The sequence below is a fragment of the Temnothorax nylanderi genome, unplaced genomic scaffold (genome assembly GCF_030848795.1).
Source record: "Temnothorax nylanderi isolate EJ_2023f unplaced genomic scaffold, tnyl_v1.0 TNYL_tig0026_pilon, whole genome shotgun sequence".
Classification (NCBI taxonomy): Eukaryota; Metazoa; Arthropoda; class Insecta; order Hymenoptera; family Formicidae; genus Temnothorax; species Temnothorax nylanderi.
In genome coordinates this window covers 1684576-1704653 of record NW_027249088.1, presented here as the reverse complement: position 1 = coordinate 1704653, position 20078 = coordinate 1684576, and the positions used below count along the sequence as shown (strand labels likewise).

The following is a 20078-nucleotide window of genomic DNA, read 5'->3' as shown; positions in this document are numbered from 1 at the left end:
CGGCGTTGACTGTGCGTGGAGTATAGAAAGGAAAGCTTAAGGACGTTCTCCGGTCCTTATACTAGAGAAAATCGATTTTCTTTAGATTTTCTTGAAACTGTGAATATACGTTAATTTAGGTGTGCTTTATGCGTGGTATAAATTTCAGTACCTCTTCCGGTATAAAAAATAAAGATACTGAGCCTCAAAGTTTCAAAAAAAAATTTTTAATTTAATTTTTTTTTAGTTTTGGCATTTTTTCCTTATAGAACTCGACGAGAGGAGCAACTTTGGTCCTCTTGGCCAACCTCGTATCTCTTACCGTTTGGCCTGGAAAACCTTTTCATTAGTAAAAGTTGAAACTTTGAGGCTCTGCAGTATCTTTATTTTTTATACCGGAAGAGGTACTGAAATTTATACCACGCATAAAGCACACCTAAATTAACGTATATTCACAGTTTCAAGAAAATATAAAGAAAAAGAAAATCGATTTTCTCTAGTATAAGGACCGGAGAACGTCCACCAAGATCAGCATCGCGGAAAAATGGCAACAATTCCATCTCTTACATGCCTTCTTTAAGAGTGGATGTTTTCTTTCTTTTGTATAATCTGGTACGTACAGGGAATATAATAAGAAAAAAAAATAATTAAGAGAATAATTTTTCAAGTTTCCACGATGCGAAATGTTTTACAATGGAAAGATTAATCTATGTACTTACTTTTTTGAAAAGAGATGGCGAAATATGCGCACCAAGTTGACTTATTGTTAGTTGACACTCTCTTTTACTTTGGAAAAAATAAAGCAGTAGTAATATTTAAATATACTATATTTAAATATTATTAATATATGTTTATATTAATTACGTTTGACTTTGCTTTTTAATAATCTTGACCAATTCTAACTATAACATAATTTAAAGCAATTGTCATAAATGTTGACGAACATTTTAATCCGACAGTACCACAAGACATCAATAATATAAATCTTCGTTAATAACTTTTGTATAAACATAATATAATTTTCTTTCTTTAGAAATAATAAAACAATTTTAACAAATTATTATTCTTGAATATAACTTATAAAATCAATCAATGTTAATTCATTTATCTTGAAAATTTTATTTGGATTTGTCATTCTGTAATTGTATTATTAAACATTTCCGAAACATACTATCAAGAGATTAAGGAACTTTACATCATCTGATCAAAACTTATGAATTGTGAATAACTTGCAATTAATAATTAATCTCTAAAATTTTTATCGTAGAGAATATGACATAAATATCACGACAGCTCTTTTTAGATATTTAAAGGTTCTTTTGATATTCTTTCATAGCTATCTCTTCTGGTTTATCTTTTCAGTATTACTTATATAAAACATCCGTTATTTACCAATCTTGCTTTATTTGTATGAATTTCTTATTTTCAACTCCTTCGATGATTTACAAATTCGACATAATATATTCCAGAGGTTATTCTCGTGCGTTTTTAACTCGGTATAATTTTGGTAATCCGCAGATTTGATGAAATTTACTACGAGATTTTTGACAAGATATTTTTAAAAATCTTGGACAAATTTAGACGTTTATCTAAATGCTTCTAATTTTCATGCGCGGTCGCAAGTGTTAAACCATTTTAACATCTGTTAGCCACATTGTGTTCATTTTCTACATACGGCTGAAGAAGATAAAAAATATACTCAAATTAAAGTATTGTACGGTAATTATAGGACATTCTGTATATATTTATATTTTCAAACTTTATTTTATATATCCAATTAAAACAGATTATTATAAATGCTACATAAAGTTTCGGTTCAAATTTTGCGGAATAGCTGAAAAAATTCTCGCAAAATATTAACTGAAGACACAGCGTTAGATGTTATAATTAAACAAGCTTCTTTTTAGAATTTTTACACTTGTGTATATCCAATTATGACAAAAGAACATTTAAACCATTACTTTCGAAATATATTCAAAAATTTCTCACTATGTCTCACTATGTATATTGTAATATTTATTCTTAAAGCTGTTACTAAACTATAATATTCGCATCGATTTTGCTGCTTACACAAATAAATTTACACATACATACTTTTCCGTTCATTCTCTCTCTCTCTCTCTCGCTCGCATTCACGATTTATAAAATTTTATTTCGCACTTTCACAAATAATTATCAATATGTAACATCACTTTTGTGCGTATTCGCAAGGTATCAAAGTGGTCGGACTTGTTTCCCATCGATAAACTGTAGCCAATGCTACAGCCCTTTCTTCCTCTCTAAAATATAAACAAACTTTCATTTAATTCTCTATAAGTTCCAATAATTGGCATAGAAGTTACTCAATCTATATCGTCTTTGTACTACTAATTGTGTGCAAGCGCATACGTAAGTTCACATAACTGCTGGATAAAATATTCGACGATCTATAGCGTTAAAGGACCTAATACTTTCCCTTCAATATTTTTAAAACAGCCGACTACACAGCACTTATACGCACGCAAGAAATTAATCAAGTGATATATGTACAAATATCAATTTTTACATAAAGTGTCTAAATATGTATTTGATAAATCATCTATACATATTGCAAGGAGCACTGGGTAAAAAAGTTTATCCGTACATTCAGTGCTCATGGTTAAAGCGAAAATTTAATATGTCATTAGTAAAATAAGCACAAACAGCAATTGAAGTCTGTTTTGTTAGATTACAAAATAATGTGACAAGAAAAATTTAATCGAGACACGTAAAATATTAATCTTATTGTGTCGATTCTCCACAAGTATCGCAAGTGGTTAACTTCCTCTTATTTCGTTAAATTATTTTTGTCGATTAATTAATTAGATTATAGTTTCCTTCTCCTAATTGATAAAAGGATGAGGACAAAAATCCTAATAAAGTTGATTATATACGGACATAAAATATAAATGCCTTATGGACTAACATTATCCATAGTGAAAGAACTGAGGTGTACCAGTATATTTTTACTCGCCATAGATATACTGTACAAATGCCCTGGTATATAAACCAACTTATTCTACTAGTTGAATCGCAACTTATCGAACTACATCATCCATATTGCGAGCTTAATAGATAAAAGCAGTTCTCATTGGCTTTGTCGAAATTTTTGAACAATTACAGATTAACTATAATTTATCCTTACGTATAATCGGGACTTTTCTGGGACATTCGTAAACGCCTCGTCTAAAAGATTTGGCAGTGATTAGAAAGTCTTCTCCATTAGGCCAGTGCAAAAGTTACAAAATTGATACAGACACTTGTTCATAGATTTTTAATTAAGGAGAATAAAAATACAAGGCGATATAAATATTTCGCAAGCTTGTACTTGCGAAGGAAGAACCTTAGACATATTATGCTAAAAAATAAAAGAATCTGAGGTCTGTTGGATGAACTTTCTAAGATTATTGACTTAGGCTGTACTGGTATGATTGTTAGCACCGCTGATAGCGCTGAACAGAGCAGCGCTATTGCGTTTGAAACTTCCTACTTGCTCGTCCGGCCATATTGGTTCCCCGAACAAGGACGACAAACTCTGGCACAGTTTTTGGTAATTCTCACGTAACACTTCTTGATATTCGTGTTGGTCCGGCGTGATCAGTTTGCTATTAATTTGTAATGCTGTATAACATATCTTGACAAATTCCCTGAAATCCCAAGAGGACTTATAAGTGACTGCGATATCGTGTATATGAAAAAATGTAAAATGACAAAACGTACCTAAAGACATCCTTCAATTCTTCTACTTTGTCATCAGGGTATTGTGGAGACAGCGCAGGATCCAGAAATGCGGAAGCATAGGCTAAAGGACCGGCATTTACCGTTACGCAAATGCTACCTTGGAGACGTAACTGCAGTTTCTTCACATCCGTCGGTCCGATCAAAGCCACATCCTCCAATTCCTGAACGCGTTGCCTCATCTCATCCAAAGCGACCTCGATAGGGCTGAGCTCCACTATCCGTTTCTCGGCAATCCCGATGCGCTTCTTCACATACGGAAAAGCATATTGCGCTGCAAGAACAAGCATAAATCTTCATACTTCTTTTTCAATAAAGCGAGATCTAAGATAATCAAATAAATAGGTAATTATCGGATTATTAGAATTATTAGAATTATTAGATTTGATGTTTGACCGTACTTGTGAGAATAGTTCTACGTTTCCATTGATCCTCCGGACTGCCTCTTGCCTTGCCCTCCTTAGTAAATGGCGTCTCAAACATGAAGCAGGATACGTTGTGATTCTGCTCGAACTCGGTTTGTCGCACTTCCAACTCCGTCTTCTCAAAGTAGGGTGTGACATGCGTTACCTGAATGTACGCTATCTTGGGATCTAATTCGCTTACATCGACTGGTACAGAATCCATTATTATCTTAACGTTCTCAGATCCGAACTTTTCGCTATACAAATGCAATAAACGTTCCGATATTTCAGATAACGATGTCACTTTTGGCTCCTTATAAATGTATTCTTGACCATTCTCTTCCTCAAAGTACGCCTAGATAATAATACATGTGTCAATCAAATTTTTTTAATTATAAAAATATACGCTCTCTGCTGATGATATATCTTACCATGCCAAAGAATGCCACTCTGTAAAACCTCCCGAGCAATCTTTTTCCAGTTCGTGTTACCTCCACAATTTTATTACAGGCTTGCGCCAAATGCGAGTAACAGTTAGCCAAAGCTTCGTAATTTCTCTTCTTTTCATATATAGGAACTATTAAACGATATAAATGCCCAAGCAATTCGAAGCGCTCGGCCTTCTCCAATGTGTCGGCACAAACTTCCAATTGCTCAAGAAGTAAACTTTCGTTATAGTGAATATCCTGAATGCCTGAAACAAGATCGATATTTCTTGCATCTGTTCTCAATTCAGATGTATACACGACACGATAAAAATGCAACCAAAATAGTACAAATGATAAACGTAATGCAATAAAACAAACATACAAATCTCACCAGCATCAAGTTTGAGATTACGCTCATCCTTCGATATGTTCACAGATATTTGATCAAAAGCCTCTGCGCCCCACGGATGAATTTTCCGCAATTTTAGATATTCAGCCATTAATGCCGCGATATGTAGTTGACAACAAGCAGCCTTAGAATGAAAAACGCGTGTTGACATATCCATTATGTAAGAGCCTCAGGCAATATATTTTTATATAAAGTGCATCTTTGTCGAGATAATTTGTAAAAATGAGTACCTCGGAAAAATTGCCATCTCTAGCGTGGTTCCTAGCCATCGTTTCCAGCCAGGTATGCCTCAATTCGGGCGTGCTGGCGTAAGAGTTAGCCAAGCTATGTTGCAAATCGACCAGCATCTCAGGATCGTTATTATGCTCCCGCATTTGCGCGGTTGCCATTAAAACCGTTCGTATTCTTTTATTGAGGTCCTTCACTTCAACTGGGAAACCTGTGCCCTTCATAACTTTATCAGAAGAGGCGTAACTGTTGATTAACGACAACGATTCTTGAAATCGTGAATTGTTCAGACCGATTACATTGCCCAACATTTGGGACACTGAAATTATCACCTATAGAGAAATAATAAGACGTGTTTAAAGCTTGTACAATTCAGTTAAAAATCAACGATAATGACTATATAAAGATAAGTGGCGTTAAATAAACTAGACTTAAAGATTGTGTTCTAGAAGAGTATTGTACCTGCAAATGTACTCTAGTCAATCCTTTCCTACTAGTAAACTCAAAATTACTTCGCATGAGCAAATACAGCAAAGCGCAGGACTCCTGCCTTATGGAACTCAACTTGCTGTTACAGCAACGCAGCAGCTCATAACACAAACGTCCACAAAGCACAGCATTGCCTGTAAAGAAAAAAAATATATTCAAGCTTTGTGCATGTTTTACATGTGCCTATCATACATGCTCTCTACCATCGAAGAGTAGTTATGTATTCATTCTCATTCTTTACAAATAAAACTTTTTTGAAGCTTTGAAAATTAACAATTACCTTGGAAAAGCGCGACGGAATAATTATTCAAAAAAGCTCGGAGTCCAGCGAAAACGTGACGTAATAAAGTTTCGGACTGACCGACTTGAAGAAACGACAAATAAATATTAAAAAACTTTCGCATGACTGCGTTGTCGCCTTCATTTGCCAAGAGAACATCCTGCAAAAAATGAGCTATGTTAACGTTTTATGGTCACAAGCTTCTAGCTATGTTTTGATTGGTCAATTTGGATAAAAAATGCCACGTGCACTATATTTATATTTAAATTTATATATTTTAATCTTCAAAATCTATGTGAACTTATATTAGTTTCTTGACTTTCTTAAGGTCCCTTACTTTAAACTATTATTATTTATTAAGATCTTGTTGCCTAAATTGGTCAATCAATGTTTTAATCTTATTGTATATTATTATATATTTTACACATAAAATCAAAGAAATAAAAAAATTTGTGATAAAGTAAACATGGATTACTTTAAAATGAATACAGAAGAGACCCAAGCAATCCAACGCAATTAGCCCAACTTCCGTTGCCATATTTGCCTCCAGTAAAGCTTGATATACTTTGCCGCAATCATTTTCAACCAGATTCTCTCTAGTAACTGTATTGTGAGGTTGCAACGTGCTGGTAGCGGGACTTTCAGTGGTAAAGTCTGGCGGTGCCATTCTGGCGGGTAAAGTCATTGCTTTGACAGTGCGGGGCTTTCCAATATTACTCGCAGCATTCGCGGCTATTTGTCTCTTACCGATATACTTGAAATGATGTAAGCTCATCCTGAAAGTAGAAGAAAACAAGGTTGTTCATGTAAAATCTAGTATGAGTATACTAAACACACATCAATACATTTTATCATACAATGCATTCGTATAATAAGAGAATATCGCCATATTTTCTCAAAAAACAGGCAATATTTCTATTATTTACTACACCGTCAGTTTTGCTACTTACTCGATTACTGTGAAGAAGTTCAGTATTTCCGTATCGTTGCACTGTTGCCACCAGGCGATCACCTGATGATCACCCAGGTACTTGACAATGAATAGGAAACAAAGTAGTATATCCTTCACTTCCGAGGGCTGCAATTTATCACACCTGGGCGACGATTGCGTCACACTCAAAGTACGCGAATGTCTGTTTCTCTCGCCCGTTCCGTTTTCCGGCAATTCTCTGACGATGGCGGTCTCTTGGGAAATGTTAGACTGTGACGCACCGGACACCGTCGATGTATCAGACTCAACGCTAGTGCAAGAATATCCATTTACCAACCCTTGACCCGCGATAGCGGCAAAGTAGGTAGAATCTCGCAGATGCATAGACGATCTTATAGGCGATTGAGTGTCCAGGTGAAGAGTCAGTCTGCGTAACATCAAAATTTCTCTTTGACTTTCAATTAATTAATAATTATCTATTGTATTATTAATATTGTTTTATTAATATACTGGCATATACCTGTGAATGGATTTTGGTGTACCCGCGGTAGTGGAACTGGCAACGGTATCCTTCGCTGTCAGAAACGAACTGCTGGTCGACACTCTGTTAGTGCCATTCTGTTTGATCTCCATCTTGATCTCGTTCTCCTCTACCGACTGCAGTCGATGCAAATTCTCCAATACAATGCCAAGCCATGGTATGTAAATTGATGCTATTCTGCTCAGTTGACCCTGAAATAATAAGGATTCAAAACGTGAAATACCTATCAATAAATTATATGAGAAGAAAAATGATCATTCCCAATTTTTTCCAACAATGCAATTTCTTAAAGACTGCTAAGAGCAACTTGTAATCATAAACGTTTAAAAGTCGCACCTTATTTTGATATCTATCATCTAACTCGTGTTTCGCCATTAAATCCCGTAAAGTACCAATGGCGACCTTACGGATCTGCACGATTTCGTTGAGGGAAGTCCTAACTTCTTGCATCAGAAGACCAGCCAGGAAGTGGTGCTTACAAAATTCCTCCGTGAGACAATACTCGTTCATTAAATCTATCATCAAATAAGCACTTCACAGTTTTATCTGCTTTTAATATATACTATCTCTAATTGTGTAATGTAACTGAAATAATGGTGCTATAAGTGCGTATAAAATACAGATGAGCAGAAAATATATATAAGATTTCAGTGCATGATCCTATAAAAATACAAAAAACGTGTAGAAACGTATATTTGCCGATCTGAGAAACCTCAATCCTTGAATCAATGATGTTTTTAAACTGATTAATTATAAATTATAACTAGCATTAACTATATATTGCTACAAAAGAGAAAATATGTAACGGATATTTGCTATAAACGAGAACATACACATAACACACATATTTGTGTACGAATATAATTATAAACGTACCAACGTCGCATTCTGGTTCACTTTCACAATCAGTGTCATTCTCAGTATCTTTTAAACACGCGAAACAATTAAGTTACAATAAATTAGTATATTTTCACCGTAATCCTTGTATGTATCGATGATATAAGAATTTACCTCTGGAAGCAAGACGCGACTGCATCATCGGCAAGTTGAAGGATACATAGTGCTCGTGAGAGCAAATGATTTGCAGAAAGGTAAACTTGAAATCGTGTAGCGTGCGTTGGTCGCCAGGCGAAAAGTTGTCCAGGTAGGAATTGGTGAGACGAAACACGAAGCCACGGTCCATGAATGTGAGACATCGCTGTGCCGCGATAATCAAAATTAAAATAGTGATAAAGATATATAGTGTATGATATATACTGTGTGTGAGAGTTATGTGATATTATGTACCTTTAAAAATTGTGCGAGACTCTTGTTCAATTCGTGTGTCTCCACTGGCATTTCTCTGTACTTGGTCATTAAGTATGGCATAATCACGTCTAATAACATCTTGATCTTCTCGTGATAATCTTTTGAGAATCGCTCGTTTCTATGCATCTAGGAAAAAATAAACTGCTCAAGTAATTAATTTTTATAAGAGACAGATTGATAATTTATTTTGGTAAATATACAAAACACTTCGAAAAATGAAGCAATATTTAATTAGCAATAAATAATCCTACTCTATCGATATTAATAGTCGCCAAGTTTCAAGTTAAAGTAATCTCGAAGAATTTACCTTTATCCTACCAGTACTCAGAAGATATTGCGCCATACTCTTGATCATTATTTCGAAAAAGAAGCTCGAGTGATGCATGAATTTGTTCACAACCAGAAAATCGGTATTGCTCGGTTGTAGCAAAGTTGGCAAATACTTCGCCAGTTGCTCGTGAACCGCGACGTTACCATTTCGTAGAGGAGGCAGTACAAACACGAACTAGAATCAGAGAACTAGGGTAGAGTCAGACCAATCGCAAAATATATAAACCAAAGTTTCAATATTCAAGAGCTAATAAAACTGGAAATTGAATATTTATCTTTCAAACATACTCTAGATCCTACCTTGATGTACGCTTGTAGAATTTCCTTACGCCCGGCTTCGTGCACCATGTTTATAAAATGTATTAAGACCCTGATCACGTATAATCCGACTTCTTGGCTGGTATTGCACGTCAACAACACGAACAGTTGATTCAATATAGTTGGGAGAAACGTGATAACGGTGACTAGTTGAACCGCGTGTGCAGCCTTCAGGATTTTGCACGTTTCCGTATCCGAGGGCGACGCCGAGGGCTTTGTGTCCAAGATGCGTTCAGCGTGGACGAACAGATTGTGCAGATGAAGGTCCCGCGTGAATACTGTCGAAATTAATTGGAAAGATACCGTGAAGATTGGTCGTTGGGAATCAATCCAAGTGATATCCGGCCCTGCGTTCTACGAAAACATACAAGTCACCCTCATGTCGTCCAAACTATGTCATTAATTGACACAATACCAATGATCGATCTTACTCTTACCCCTTTCCCTAGTCCAAGGGGTTGTATGGATAAGTATCCCGACGGTAAATGCATTGCTACAGGCAATACCTGGATATTCGATTCTATATCCACGTTCAGTCTGCATAAAGTATATAAAATATCTCAAAAATATATTTTTCTTCTTTCTATTTTTCTTACCATCGTTCAAATATTATAAGATACAACAAAATATGCTAGTAGTTTAAATGCTCATCGATCATTGATTTATCGAGTCTCACCTTCCTTTATGCAGCAAAGGCGCCCATGCATAGCCGACACAGTTTTCAACGCCGTTCTCTTTCTTTTTGTTCATATCGCAACTTATGTGATAAAAGGAGAATAGTATATGGTGTTTTGCGTGCAATTTCGTGGGGAGCTTAATCTTGATTTCTTCATACCAAGAAGGCACTGCGCTGTGATGTAACACGGCGCACGACGCTCGTAAGCATAGTAATGGCGAACCCGGTCTCCCATAAATCGTCTATTAGAAATAGTAGAAAGAAGATGAAGCCATTTAGATCCCTTAATCTTCAAATAAATTGATTTTTTTATCACATACTCGTAAAGGCTTGACGTTTTCGCCGTCGTCGTCGCGGAGTTCCATGATGCACGCTATGTTCCTAGCTCGGGTAAACATTTTTTGACTGTCGAAATTGAGTGTCTGCGGATACACGTACAGATGATTGACATACGTCGTGTACGGATGCACATCCCTCTCGGAAGTGCTCTCGAATTCGGCGACCTCGATCGTCGGCTCCGCCGTTGGTGGGATCGGAAAGGGCTTTAACGGTGCCAGGCAAGTCGACAATGTATCTAGAAATCGTATTTTATGTATCATATATCTGGAATCGTTCGAAACTATTGACTACAATTTCTCTTTTCGTAGTGAGAATTATTAAAAGCCTTTTTACTTATTACGAAAAATTCATTAAATTACTTAGAATCAAGTTACAAAAATTGTGTAATTCTTGCATCTTTAAGTCATTATTGTTTCTTCGAAACTTATTCTTAAATCTTTAGTTCTTCAATACAGGATTTATTTATCGACAAATAATCGGCGCGCAGTTTGCCGAGTTATAAAAAGTATACAAAATTCACACAGAAATATTATTATTAGGCTACCATGAGCCAGCCCGACCGAAGATGATATCTTCTCTATTTAATTATAAAATATATTATTCGACTACGCACTTTCAGGAATGTCCGTAATAGGTTCTATTTTAATTTTCAGCCAACCAGGTATCACAGTCAATTTGCTAAGCTTCTCAGGCCTGCGAAAAAATTTTGCTGATATAATGTTTAATAATGTACGCATGTTGAGCTCCATGTTGTATAAATTTTTGAATCATATTAATTTACAATTAATACATACTTTCTGTACTCAGAAAGAAGTTTTAGTAGCTCCTCATCTTTTATTTTGTGACCCTCCTGCCTGTATATTGCTGGGAAATCCGAGGATGTATCCAGTTCGTTGCTATACAATCTAAATAGTGGCCTTGCAGCCCATGCAAATGGCATTCTATAATTTCCCAGTCTGAAAAAAAAGAATAATCGTCTTGTACAATCAGGCTTATTTGTAATCATCTTTTTAATTGTTAAATATCCGCTTAAAACATGAAATTTACACTTAATATTATATTTAAAAATACCTGAATTTATAATATTACCTTTGACAACATACTCGGACTTGTTTGTGCACCTTCAAGCCCAATCTTGGATCCTTGGTAGCTCTCAAATATGGCTCTGAGGTCTGATATATGTTTCCCTGGAGTAACTTGTCTATCCTTACGACGAGGAATATATCTGGGTGAGGATTACTAATGTTGAATATAGCCTACAACAGCAATTATCTTTATAAATCCTCATTCTATTAATAAATCCATAATAAATTAAGTGATTAACAAATTCTTATCTTGGACATTTATATATACTACAATTATTAACATCTCATTTTTCCTTGGATTTTCGTATTTAAATAATCTTACTTGTTTCGGATATTTGATCCAGTCCGAAGGAATGTTCTTCAATTCCCCAGGAAGAGTAATATCCTCTGTTTCTGTTGTAATTCCTGCAGGACTAAGTTCCCTCGTCATATTTCGCACTATTTCATGATTAATATCGAAATGAAAATTCTCTGTAAGTTTTCTGCCATTCCTCGCGTCGAAAAGGCTCAACACTGTATGATAAGGTTCCACTTGACAAAGAGATTCTTTTTCGTCGATAGGTGCTTGTAGTCTAAATTTAAGACTTTCGCACTTGACGAGGATCCTGTGGCCGAATTGCTCCTTGTAAGGATCCACGTTATCGGCAGATTGTCCTACAGGTGTTTTGGCATGGGGTATGTAAGGATACACGTTGAACAGTCTTTTTCTGTTCTCTCTCCTTGCTAAAGCGATGCTGGTGTCAGTCTCTCTAGAATATTTTATTAGTTGCGGATTCATACTCTGCTCGAGACCTTTCAGTGTGCCATAAACCTAAAATCAAGAACATTAAGTCCACTTTAACATCAAACAATTATCTTTTTTATCTTACCTTAAATAAATTTTTATTTAAAAAGATTTAATAACAATATTAAGATAACTTTGTACTACCTGCATAGGTTGCGGCGATGGCGGAGGTGTATTACAGGTTCTTTCTAGTGATGCAGCGCGCTTTTCTTCCTGCTGTTTGTAATGTTGCAAGACGGAACTGAGCTTCAATAACCAATCTTGCATATCGGCCTCGTTATCGGCAGCCAAAGTATAAGACTTGTGAGTGTCACTCATCCGTAGTTCAAAGCAGAATCTCCCACGCTTCGAATTTCTAACAACTTCCGTGCAAAAGTCCATCACTATTGTCAATTTCGCCTCGCCCTTCCTCTCGTCTTTAAAAAACTCGAGTATATAAGTGCCGTCAACCTCCTGTCTGAGATGGCAGAAACGTCTTTTGAACGATTTCGAGCCGATATGAGCAAACATTCTATCCGTACTACCAATCTCAGGACCTTTCATCAAGTAACCTTCCTTCGTTATACCGTCATTCTTCGTTAAATCCTACGAAAATGTACACAGATTACACTTAGCTCTAAATATGCGACAAAAGTACAGTAACCAAGATTATTAAACGATCCGAAAAATCTTGTAGAATAAAAGACCATTACCTCGTCTACCTGGTCTACCTCAGTATCGATTTCATACACCTCGTCCTTTAGATCGTCCGCTTTCGATATTCTGAAAGTTTATGAAATAATAGCATCTATAAAACAGACAGCTGTCAGAGATTCCAATTAATCTTAAGCGTTAAACTCGCATACCTTGGCAACTCGAGATAAGCTCCGCTATATGCCGCGTACTTGTAATGTACAAGATTCCAATTGGATGTATAACTGGATAGACACTCCTTCGTTAGGAGATTCTCCTCTCCTTCCTCACATTCTGTAATATGTTGCGCCGTCGGTACCACACTGCGATATCTCCTTGGCAGAACCACTTGCTGTTGGAAAATGTACATTTAACAACAATAATAATAATCACGTATCAAATATCATAAATATTTTATAACAATTCTAATTATTCTCTATTTTGGAAAATAGAATTTTTTTCAACAAGATACTTTTAATTTTGCTTATTTGTAGAATTAATAAAAATATATTAATTATATTCTTCATGTACTTCACAATTTTATCTCGTATCCTATTGCTATTCTTGCTTTGTTCGCTTATCTATAAATGAAAGGCATGTCGACAACACGCTGATATAGATAAGCGGTATGAAAGCAGTAACTCACAGAAATATCATCCTGGGGGTACAGCAGCAGCTCTCGCTGAGGGTCATTTTGCAACAGCGTCTTATTCTTTAGCACAAAATTCTCAAAGTCAATGGGCTCGACCAAGTGCGGCTTACTCTGCAAAAAACACGTGAATTTTGAAAGACAAAAACTATCGTAGGCACAGAAAATCCTAAAATTGCCTGACTTCGTATTCGACTGACACTGACGAACACGACGAAATTCCGCGATGTAGGACGACTAGGAATATAAAAGGAACATAAAATCTCGAGCTCCCAATGATTGTTTACATCGCGTGTACGTCAAGTACGACGAGCCAGCGTCCTGATTTCAGCGTTCCTGGTGGGATCGGTGGTCTCACCTGTACCGTGCTCTCGCGGACGACCTGGGACACGGTCTCCCGCAGCTGTGCCGCCATGCCGGGCTTCCCCAGGCCGCGCGTGAACTTCCTCTCGCTCATCCTCGCCAACGCCGTCGTGCGACGCCGATCGGGCCTCGGCTCGGTACCGCCGTCTGATGCCGCCGTCGCCGCGCCGGCCGCGTCAGGCCGCATCGGTCACCGTGCCCGGCCACGCCGGGGGACGATCGGGCACATGCACTGTCACCACCACGGGGGCAACCGCCCCGGCCGCCTCCTCGTCGCAAACTCACAATCGATCAAGATCAACGCGTCGACCAACTCCCGTCGGCCATCACCAATCGCGTCCCGGCGTCCCGTGCGACGTCTCCCGTCTCCCGTCCTGTCGCGCCGCGCCGCTCCCGTCTGATTCTTCTTCTTTCAAGTTGCTGGCACCGGACAGTACTTCGCCCATAAAGCCATAAACAGATTTAATTGGTAATTTTGAAACTGGGTGTGTATTTATATTTGTATGCCGAGTAGTTTGTCCCTCTTGTTCTTTTTCTGATGATATATAACGTTATACTTACTTCCTTGCCGACCATACAACTGTAGACTGTGCTAGTGTGCTGAAGTGTGCTCCCGTCTGATCTCTGATCCTGTCGAATGTCGATTCCTCGCAGAGAGACGGTTCTCTTTTTTCTTTTTTTTTCCCTTCTCTTTCAGAGCCGGGACCCGCGCGAATTTTTGCCACGCGCCGCTTTTATCTCGCGCCGATTGAGAAATCGACGCGACGCGTGAAACTGGAGCACGTCAATGTAAAGTTGATAAGGTCGCGATACCAAGTACGGAGATAATCGGGCGTGTGAAACGAAATCGCATTTTCCCGCGTATTTCCCACGCGGCGGCGAGGTTAATGGCGGATCGCCCGACGGAGATTCTTCGAACGGCGCCTGAACGTCGCACGAATTAAGGCTCGGAAAACTTGGGGAAGATTCCGTGGAAAGAGCTTTACAAACGGAGATTTATTAATAGATAAGCTCCCACTGTCAACGAGTGTCAACGAATGCCTGTCGACAGTTATCGAGAGCTTTTATCGAGAACTTTATCGATAGTATCGAGACGGGCTTTTTGATACTCGATACTCTCCTCCAACCTCCAACCTCCAACCTCCAACTGGCCCAATCAATCCAACATTTGGTTGATTTGGTTCGCGTTTCGCGTCCTGTCAGTTCGGTATCCAGTTGTGTCTATGATCGATCAAGTTTGGGGTTCGCTCGAGTGATTTTTATGCGAAAACATGACGACGGCGGCAAGACCGACCTTCGAGCCTGCCCGAGGAGGGCAAGGACGGGGCGAGAAGGACCTGAGCGCGATCTCGAAGCAGTACAGCAGTAGGGATTTGCCGTCGCACACGAAGCTCAAATACAGGTACACGAGTCTGGAAGTCGATTTTCCGCGATTAACAACAATTACGTATATCATTTTGGTGTATCGATGCACGAAAAAGCAGAATCCGCACTCCTACTGTTCATGTTGGTGAAAATCATTTTGAGGTTATGACGACCAAGACTTGTTTAATGATTTTTTAATCTGTCTTCTTCTCTCTTTTTTTCTTTAAAAGATAAACGTATCTCTCCTGTTTAACAAACATAATGAGCTTGGTCAGATATTTATATTATTAGTTGAAATAGTTGATAATGCCTATATTTTTCAATTATAGTCAGGCTTACCTACAAGATTCACTTGATAATCACGTAAACTTTGCCATTATATATCATAACTTATCAAAAGACATGATAAAGTATTGCAATATATACAGGAAAGAAATTAAAGAATATTAAGTATATAAATAATATTTGCGATGTCAATTTTAATGTTGTTTCTCGGCAGGGAACATGGCCAAGGAACAGTCGAGGAATTGCGAAATCGGGACTTCAGGAAGGAATTGGAGGAAAGAGAGCGAACAGATAAGGATAAAGGATCAAGCCGTCGTGCCATTGAACCTTCCAGGGAATCGACTACATCCAGTGCAAAAAGGCAGAAGTTAGACCAGGTTCCTGCGGCCAGCTTAGATGCGGACGATCCACTTGATGATGAAGAATCAGATTCTGATAGTGACGAGGATGATACTGCTGCGCTCTTGGCCGAACTTCAGAGGATTAAGAAGGAACGAGCAGCAGAACAAGCTAAGAAAGTAAGTACTGAACCGTACTATTAATTAAAATATCTTGACTCTTGCTCTGTCTTTCTCCCCTTCACATATCCTTTATGTCTAGAGAATAAAATAAAATATTGTTTTGCATTTTGCAGGAAATGGAGAAGCGCCAGGAGGAGGAAAGAATACGTATGGAAAATATTCTTTCAGGAAATCCTCTGTTGAACTATTCCTCACAGAGCGGAAGAGTGGATATGAAGGTACGAAGACGGTGGGACGACGACGTCGTTTTTAAAAATTGCGCGCGCTCCGAGCCGAAGAAGAAACATGACGTGTTCATCAACGATTCCCTGCGAAGTGAATTTCATCGTAAATTTATGGAGAAGTATGTTAAGTAATTTATTGATTATAAGCATTAGCGTTGTAAATAACTTTTTCATGCATGTTATTGAATAAAAGTACATTTCCTCTCATCATTTATGTCGACATTGATTGATCCTAAGCCGACAATTAAGCAAAATTATGTGATAAAATTATCTGTGTGTAATTCGTTATTGTAAAAGAAACAATTGAATACAGATGTTAAATAATTATTCAACTAAATAGAAATTATCAAATTATCAAATATTTTCATTGATATTTATATTCTTTAAATACAGCAGGAATACTGTATTAATATTTCGCTCTTTTCTTTTTTATACTGACACTACAAATATCATGTTATAGCTTGTGAGAATAGAGATTACAATCCTCACAAAATTACTGAGATATAACGTTATCTGAATTCCTATTATCCTATTATCAACGGAATTTCCGTTTTCGTTCGTCATCGCGTTAACTCTCTTGATCTAACATGAATCATCCGTTTTGTGAGGATAAGCTCTTAGAGAGAAAATGTTTTCGGAGAAGAAAAACAATTTTTGCTTCCGTAGATCCTTGATTCCGTAACTTTTCGACAGTTGAGTAATGAATTAAAAATAAGCTAAGGAGCGTATCTCCTCGGTGGTTTATCTGTGTACAAACGTCCATCTCTGGAGCCGCAAAGTTTCATATATCCCCGACAGTGAATTCCTGCCAATCTACTCCCTCCTCTCTCCCTGTGCCGAGTCGACGTCCACCCGTCTTACCGTTCCTGTGACTTGTATCTGCGCGATCCGCGCGCCTTCGAGCCGCGCTCGTTGCGTGCGCGTGTGTTTTTCGGTAGCGCGGACGGCGCGATCCGGTCTCGGACGCACCGTCCGCGCAACGAATCGCGCGCTGGGTCAAGTATAACCGGTCCCGGGGGCCCTGCGGGGCCCCGCGGGGCCCGCGTGCGGGCAGCAGGCAGTCTACCGGTGCAGCTGGTTATCGCGCGCGCCGGTAGACTTCTTGGCACCAACTTGACACAGACATGGCCCGAACCAACTTGACGCGCCCAGCCATCCCACAAAGAGACGGCGCAGCCCGAAGAGCGTATCCGAAATTAACGCGGATCGACGCGTGCACCTCTCGCTCGGCAGAATACTTAATCGTCCGTAAAAATCGGAAGCACTGCGCGCTTGGGACGACCTGTAATTCGCATCAAGAATTCAGGAATTCGTGTGCTGGAATTCTATTTATTGTTTTATGTGCCGTGTAATAAAACACTTGAACTTGAAGCGATCAAAATATACAATATAAAATATATCTAAGTATGTAAAATATATATTAAAATACACGTCGCATAAAATAATATAAATAATAATTGTAATAAAATTACAATAGAATTGTATCCTGAAATTTAGCAAAATAATTGATTGTTTAAAATGCGCTTTACATCTGTAATTCAAGATAGAGTTCTATTTATAATTTTTTTTTTATTACACTGTGTGTAATACGAGAAACATTTTAGAAATCAATACACACGCACACAAAATATATTAAAATACACATAGGTACGTCAAAATACATATAAAATTATAAACAGAATTTTATTCTGAAACTGACGCGGATTATAAGATCGCCCAAAGTGTGATTTAAAACACTTGAACAGCTTTCCGTCCCTTTCCAATTTCTTAATTCTCCCAACTAGGCACTAGATAATTTATTCAGAGATTTCTCAATTAGACTCTACAATATATCGTGTTATATTTCGAAATGGATTTCCATATTGGAGATTCTGGTGGAGCAATTCAGAAGATCTGGAAATGGAATCTGAAAAACTGTAAAACTGATCCCTAATTTTGAAAATTTAATTTTGCAGATAATTTTTTTAGTCTCTTTAATTGAGTTATAATGCGATAAAAAAATCCATTTTTTCAGACACTAACTCTGCAATTACGTATTTTTTCAGAAAAACATTATCAGTAACATTCTATTCTCTGTCCTTTGTTCACGTAATCTTTGAATGCGCAGTCTGCTTTAAGTAACTTCCCGCGTATTGTTTTCGCAATGACAAAAGATGAGTCATCGAAAAATGGAAATTGGGAGGGAAAAAGGAGTTTCCGACAAACTTGAAAGCTTCTTTCTTATTTGGAGTATTTTTTTACACTTTTTGTGTTAGATAAACGTGAGTCAAAATGCATGGCAAAAGTATGCGATGAATGGATTTTTCTCGCAACAGATTTTTCCTGTGACTGATGTGTGCCTAATAAGGCAACAATTTGCTTTAAGATATTATCTATTAGTATTTCTGCCTATCGTTATGTGTCTTATCTATTTCCACACGATTCTACAAAGGAATGTACATGGGTCCAATGAAAATATCACTTTTCGAAGAGACTGGAACCTCAAGATCGATTGCGTAACTTTCCCGTGGGTGCGGAAAGGTGAAGTGTGAACATTTCCATACTTATTTTACCGAAATCATATGCACGACTTTTTTGTACCGTCCAACAATGCGTAAGATTTAAATTTTTAGCTCGCGCACCCTGTTAAATTCGTAGTGTCAAATTATACTCAATTTGAGTCATTTTTAACCATTGTTATTGGCACTGCTCTTACTCAAAATATGTTGTTAATTTAACCAAAACAACGAAGTTAAAATAATACTGTTTTGTGTTAAAATAATAAATTTCGACACATGATAATTAAAAATAACAAAATGTTATTTAACTTAAGGTATTGGTTTAAATTTCATCCTTTAATATTTAACAGTGCAAGATTGAAAGATGAAAACTAAAGAGTATAAAGTTCGTACGTTTAATTGCTTAATCGTTCGAATTTTATATTATGTCCTATTTTTCAAGTGATTTTACACATTTTTACCAGAAAGATCCTCCAAAATCGCGAAACCATAAAAAAGTGCGCTTTATATCTCAGCGAAAGAAACTTTTAAAATCATTTAACATTTAATCCATGAGGCAGCTTCGACGATCTATATAATGTAATTCGTGTCAAAATTTAAGATAGAATTTTACTTATAGTTTTATACGTCGTGTAATCGCATTGAAGAATTAGAATACATGTATAAAATATATTCGTCGAAGTGCACGGCATCAAAATACGCGCGGCATATAAAATCACGATTAGAACTCTGTCCCGAAATCCGAACGTGGATTGTAGGCCGCCTAAAGTGGGCTTTAAGGTTTTGAGCGTCTTCGACGGGAAGCGCTGACGTACTGGATTCATTTTCGAGGGGATAACTCGGCCCCGCGGATTTGAATAGACGCCGAGAAAGCTGGCAAAGTTAACGGGAGTCGATATTTTTATTCGCGCCACTCATATCGCCTTCATTTGATATTTGCGGCTTGAATTCACTTTCACCACCGGCCACTAATCTCTCAGCTTCGCCGTTCCTTTTACAATTTGTCAATTATACACGGCGTGCACACCGTATATGATCCATTGGATCATACTCTAATCGCGTATATATAAATATTTATGTAAATATTATCTTCCCTAACAGCACATGTAGATTTTGAGAATGTTCGAAAGATATCGCAAAAATATAAAATATAGGAATGTTCTCAGTTATATTAGGTGTATTCTCGACACATTGTATAAAGAAGTACTGAATATTC

General features: G+C 37.4%; 2 protein-coding genes and 1 long non-coding RNA gene across 10 annotated transcripts; 2 read left to right on the top strand and 1 right to left on the bottom strand.

Moving 5' to 3' along the window:
* Positions 1 to 39: 39 nt before the first annotated feature.
* LOC139770012 (uncharacterized) lies at positions 40 to 4562 on the top strand. 2 transcript variants are annotated; one of them, XR_011717659.1, is made up of 3 exons: positions 40 to 383; positions 480 to 591; positions 3755 to 4562. It is a non-coding gene; the product is annotated as an uncharacterized lncRNA (long non-coding RNA). The 2 variants fall into 2 exon arrangements; XR_011717658.1 differs by having other exon boundaries at positions 40 to 591.
* Positions 1720 to 14963, bottom strand: Ziz (dedicator of cytokinesis protein Ziz). Of its 7 annotated transcripts, none has more exons than XM_071701603.1 (30): positions 14531 to 14963; positions 13965 to 14405; positions 13604 to 13720; positions 13131 to 13309; positions 12978 to 13047; positions 12430 to 12870; positions 11824 to 12312; positions 11506 to 11672; positions 11211 to 11372; positions 11030 to 11109; positions 10398 to 10651; positions 10078 to 10319; positions 9833 to 9938; positions 9384 to 9755; positions 9061 to 9258; positions 8733 to 8879; positions 8457 to 8643; positions 8322 to 8369; positions 7782 to 7960; positions 7425 to 7636; positions 6924 to 7331; positions 6449 to 6749; positions 5974 to 6133; positions 5667 to 5827; positions 5207 to 5536; positions 4950 to 5100; positions 4571 to 4833; positions 4137 to 4494; positions 3718 to 4009; positions 1720 to 3644 (listed from the first exon to the last, which is right to left on the bottom strand). In XM_071701603.1, the coding sequence occupies exons 2-30, from the start codon at positions 14154 to 14156 to the stop codon at positions 3410 to 3412; spliced, it is 6501 nt and encodes a 2166-aa protein (XP_071557704.1). In that variant the 5' UTR covers positions 14157 to 14405; positions 14531 to 14963; the 3' UTR covers positions 1720 to 3409. The 7 variants fall into 7 exon arrangements, with proteins under 7 accessions (XP_071557704.1, XP_071557706.1, XP_071557705.1 ...); XM_071701605.1 differs by having other exon boundaries at positions 4959 to 5100; positions 14531 to 14962; XM_071701604.1 differs by having other exon boundaries at positions 9839 to 9938; positions 14531 to 14962.
* Positions 14964 to 15028: 65 nt separating this feature from the next.
* On the top strand, positions 15029 to 16574 carry C12.1 (spliceosome-associated protein CWC15). Its single transcript, XM_071701614.1, has 3 exons — positions 15029 to 15371; positions 15834 to 16137; positions 16254 to 16574. The coding sequence occupies exons 1-3, from the start codon at positions 15241 to 15243 to the stop codon at positions 16494 to 16496; spliced, it is 678 nt and encodes a 225-aa protein (XP_071557715.1). The 5' UTR covers positions 15029 to 15240; the 3' UTR covers positions 16497 to 16574.
* Positions 16575 to 20078: the final 3504 nt, after the last annotated feature.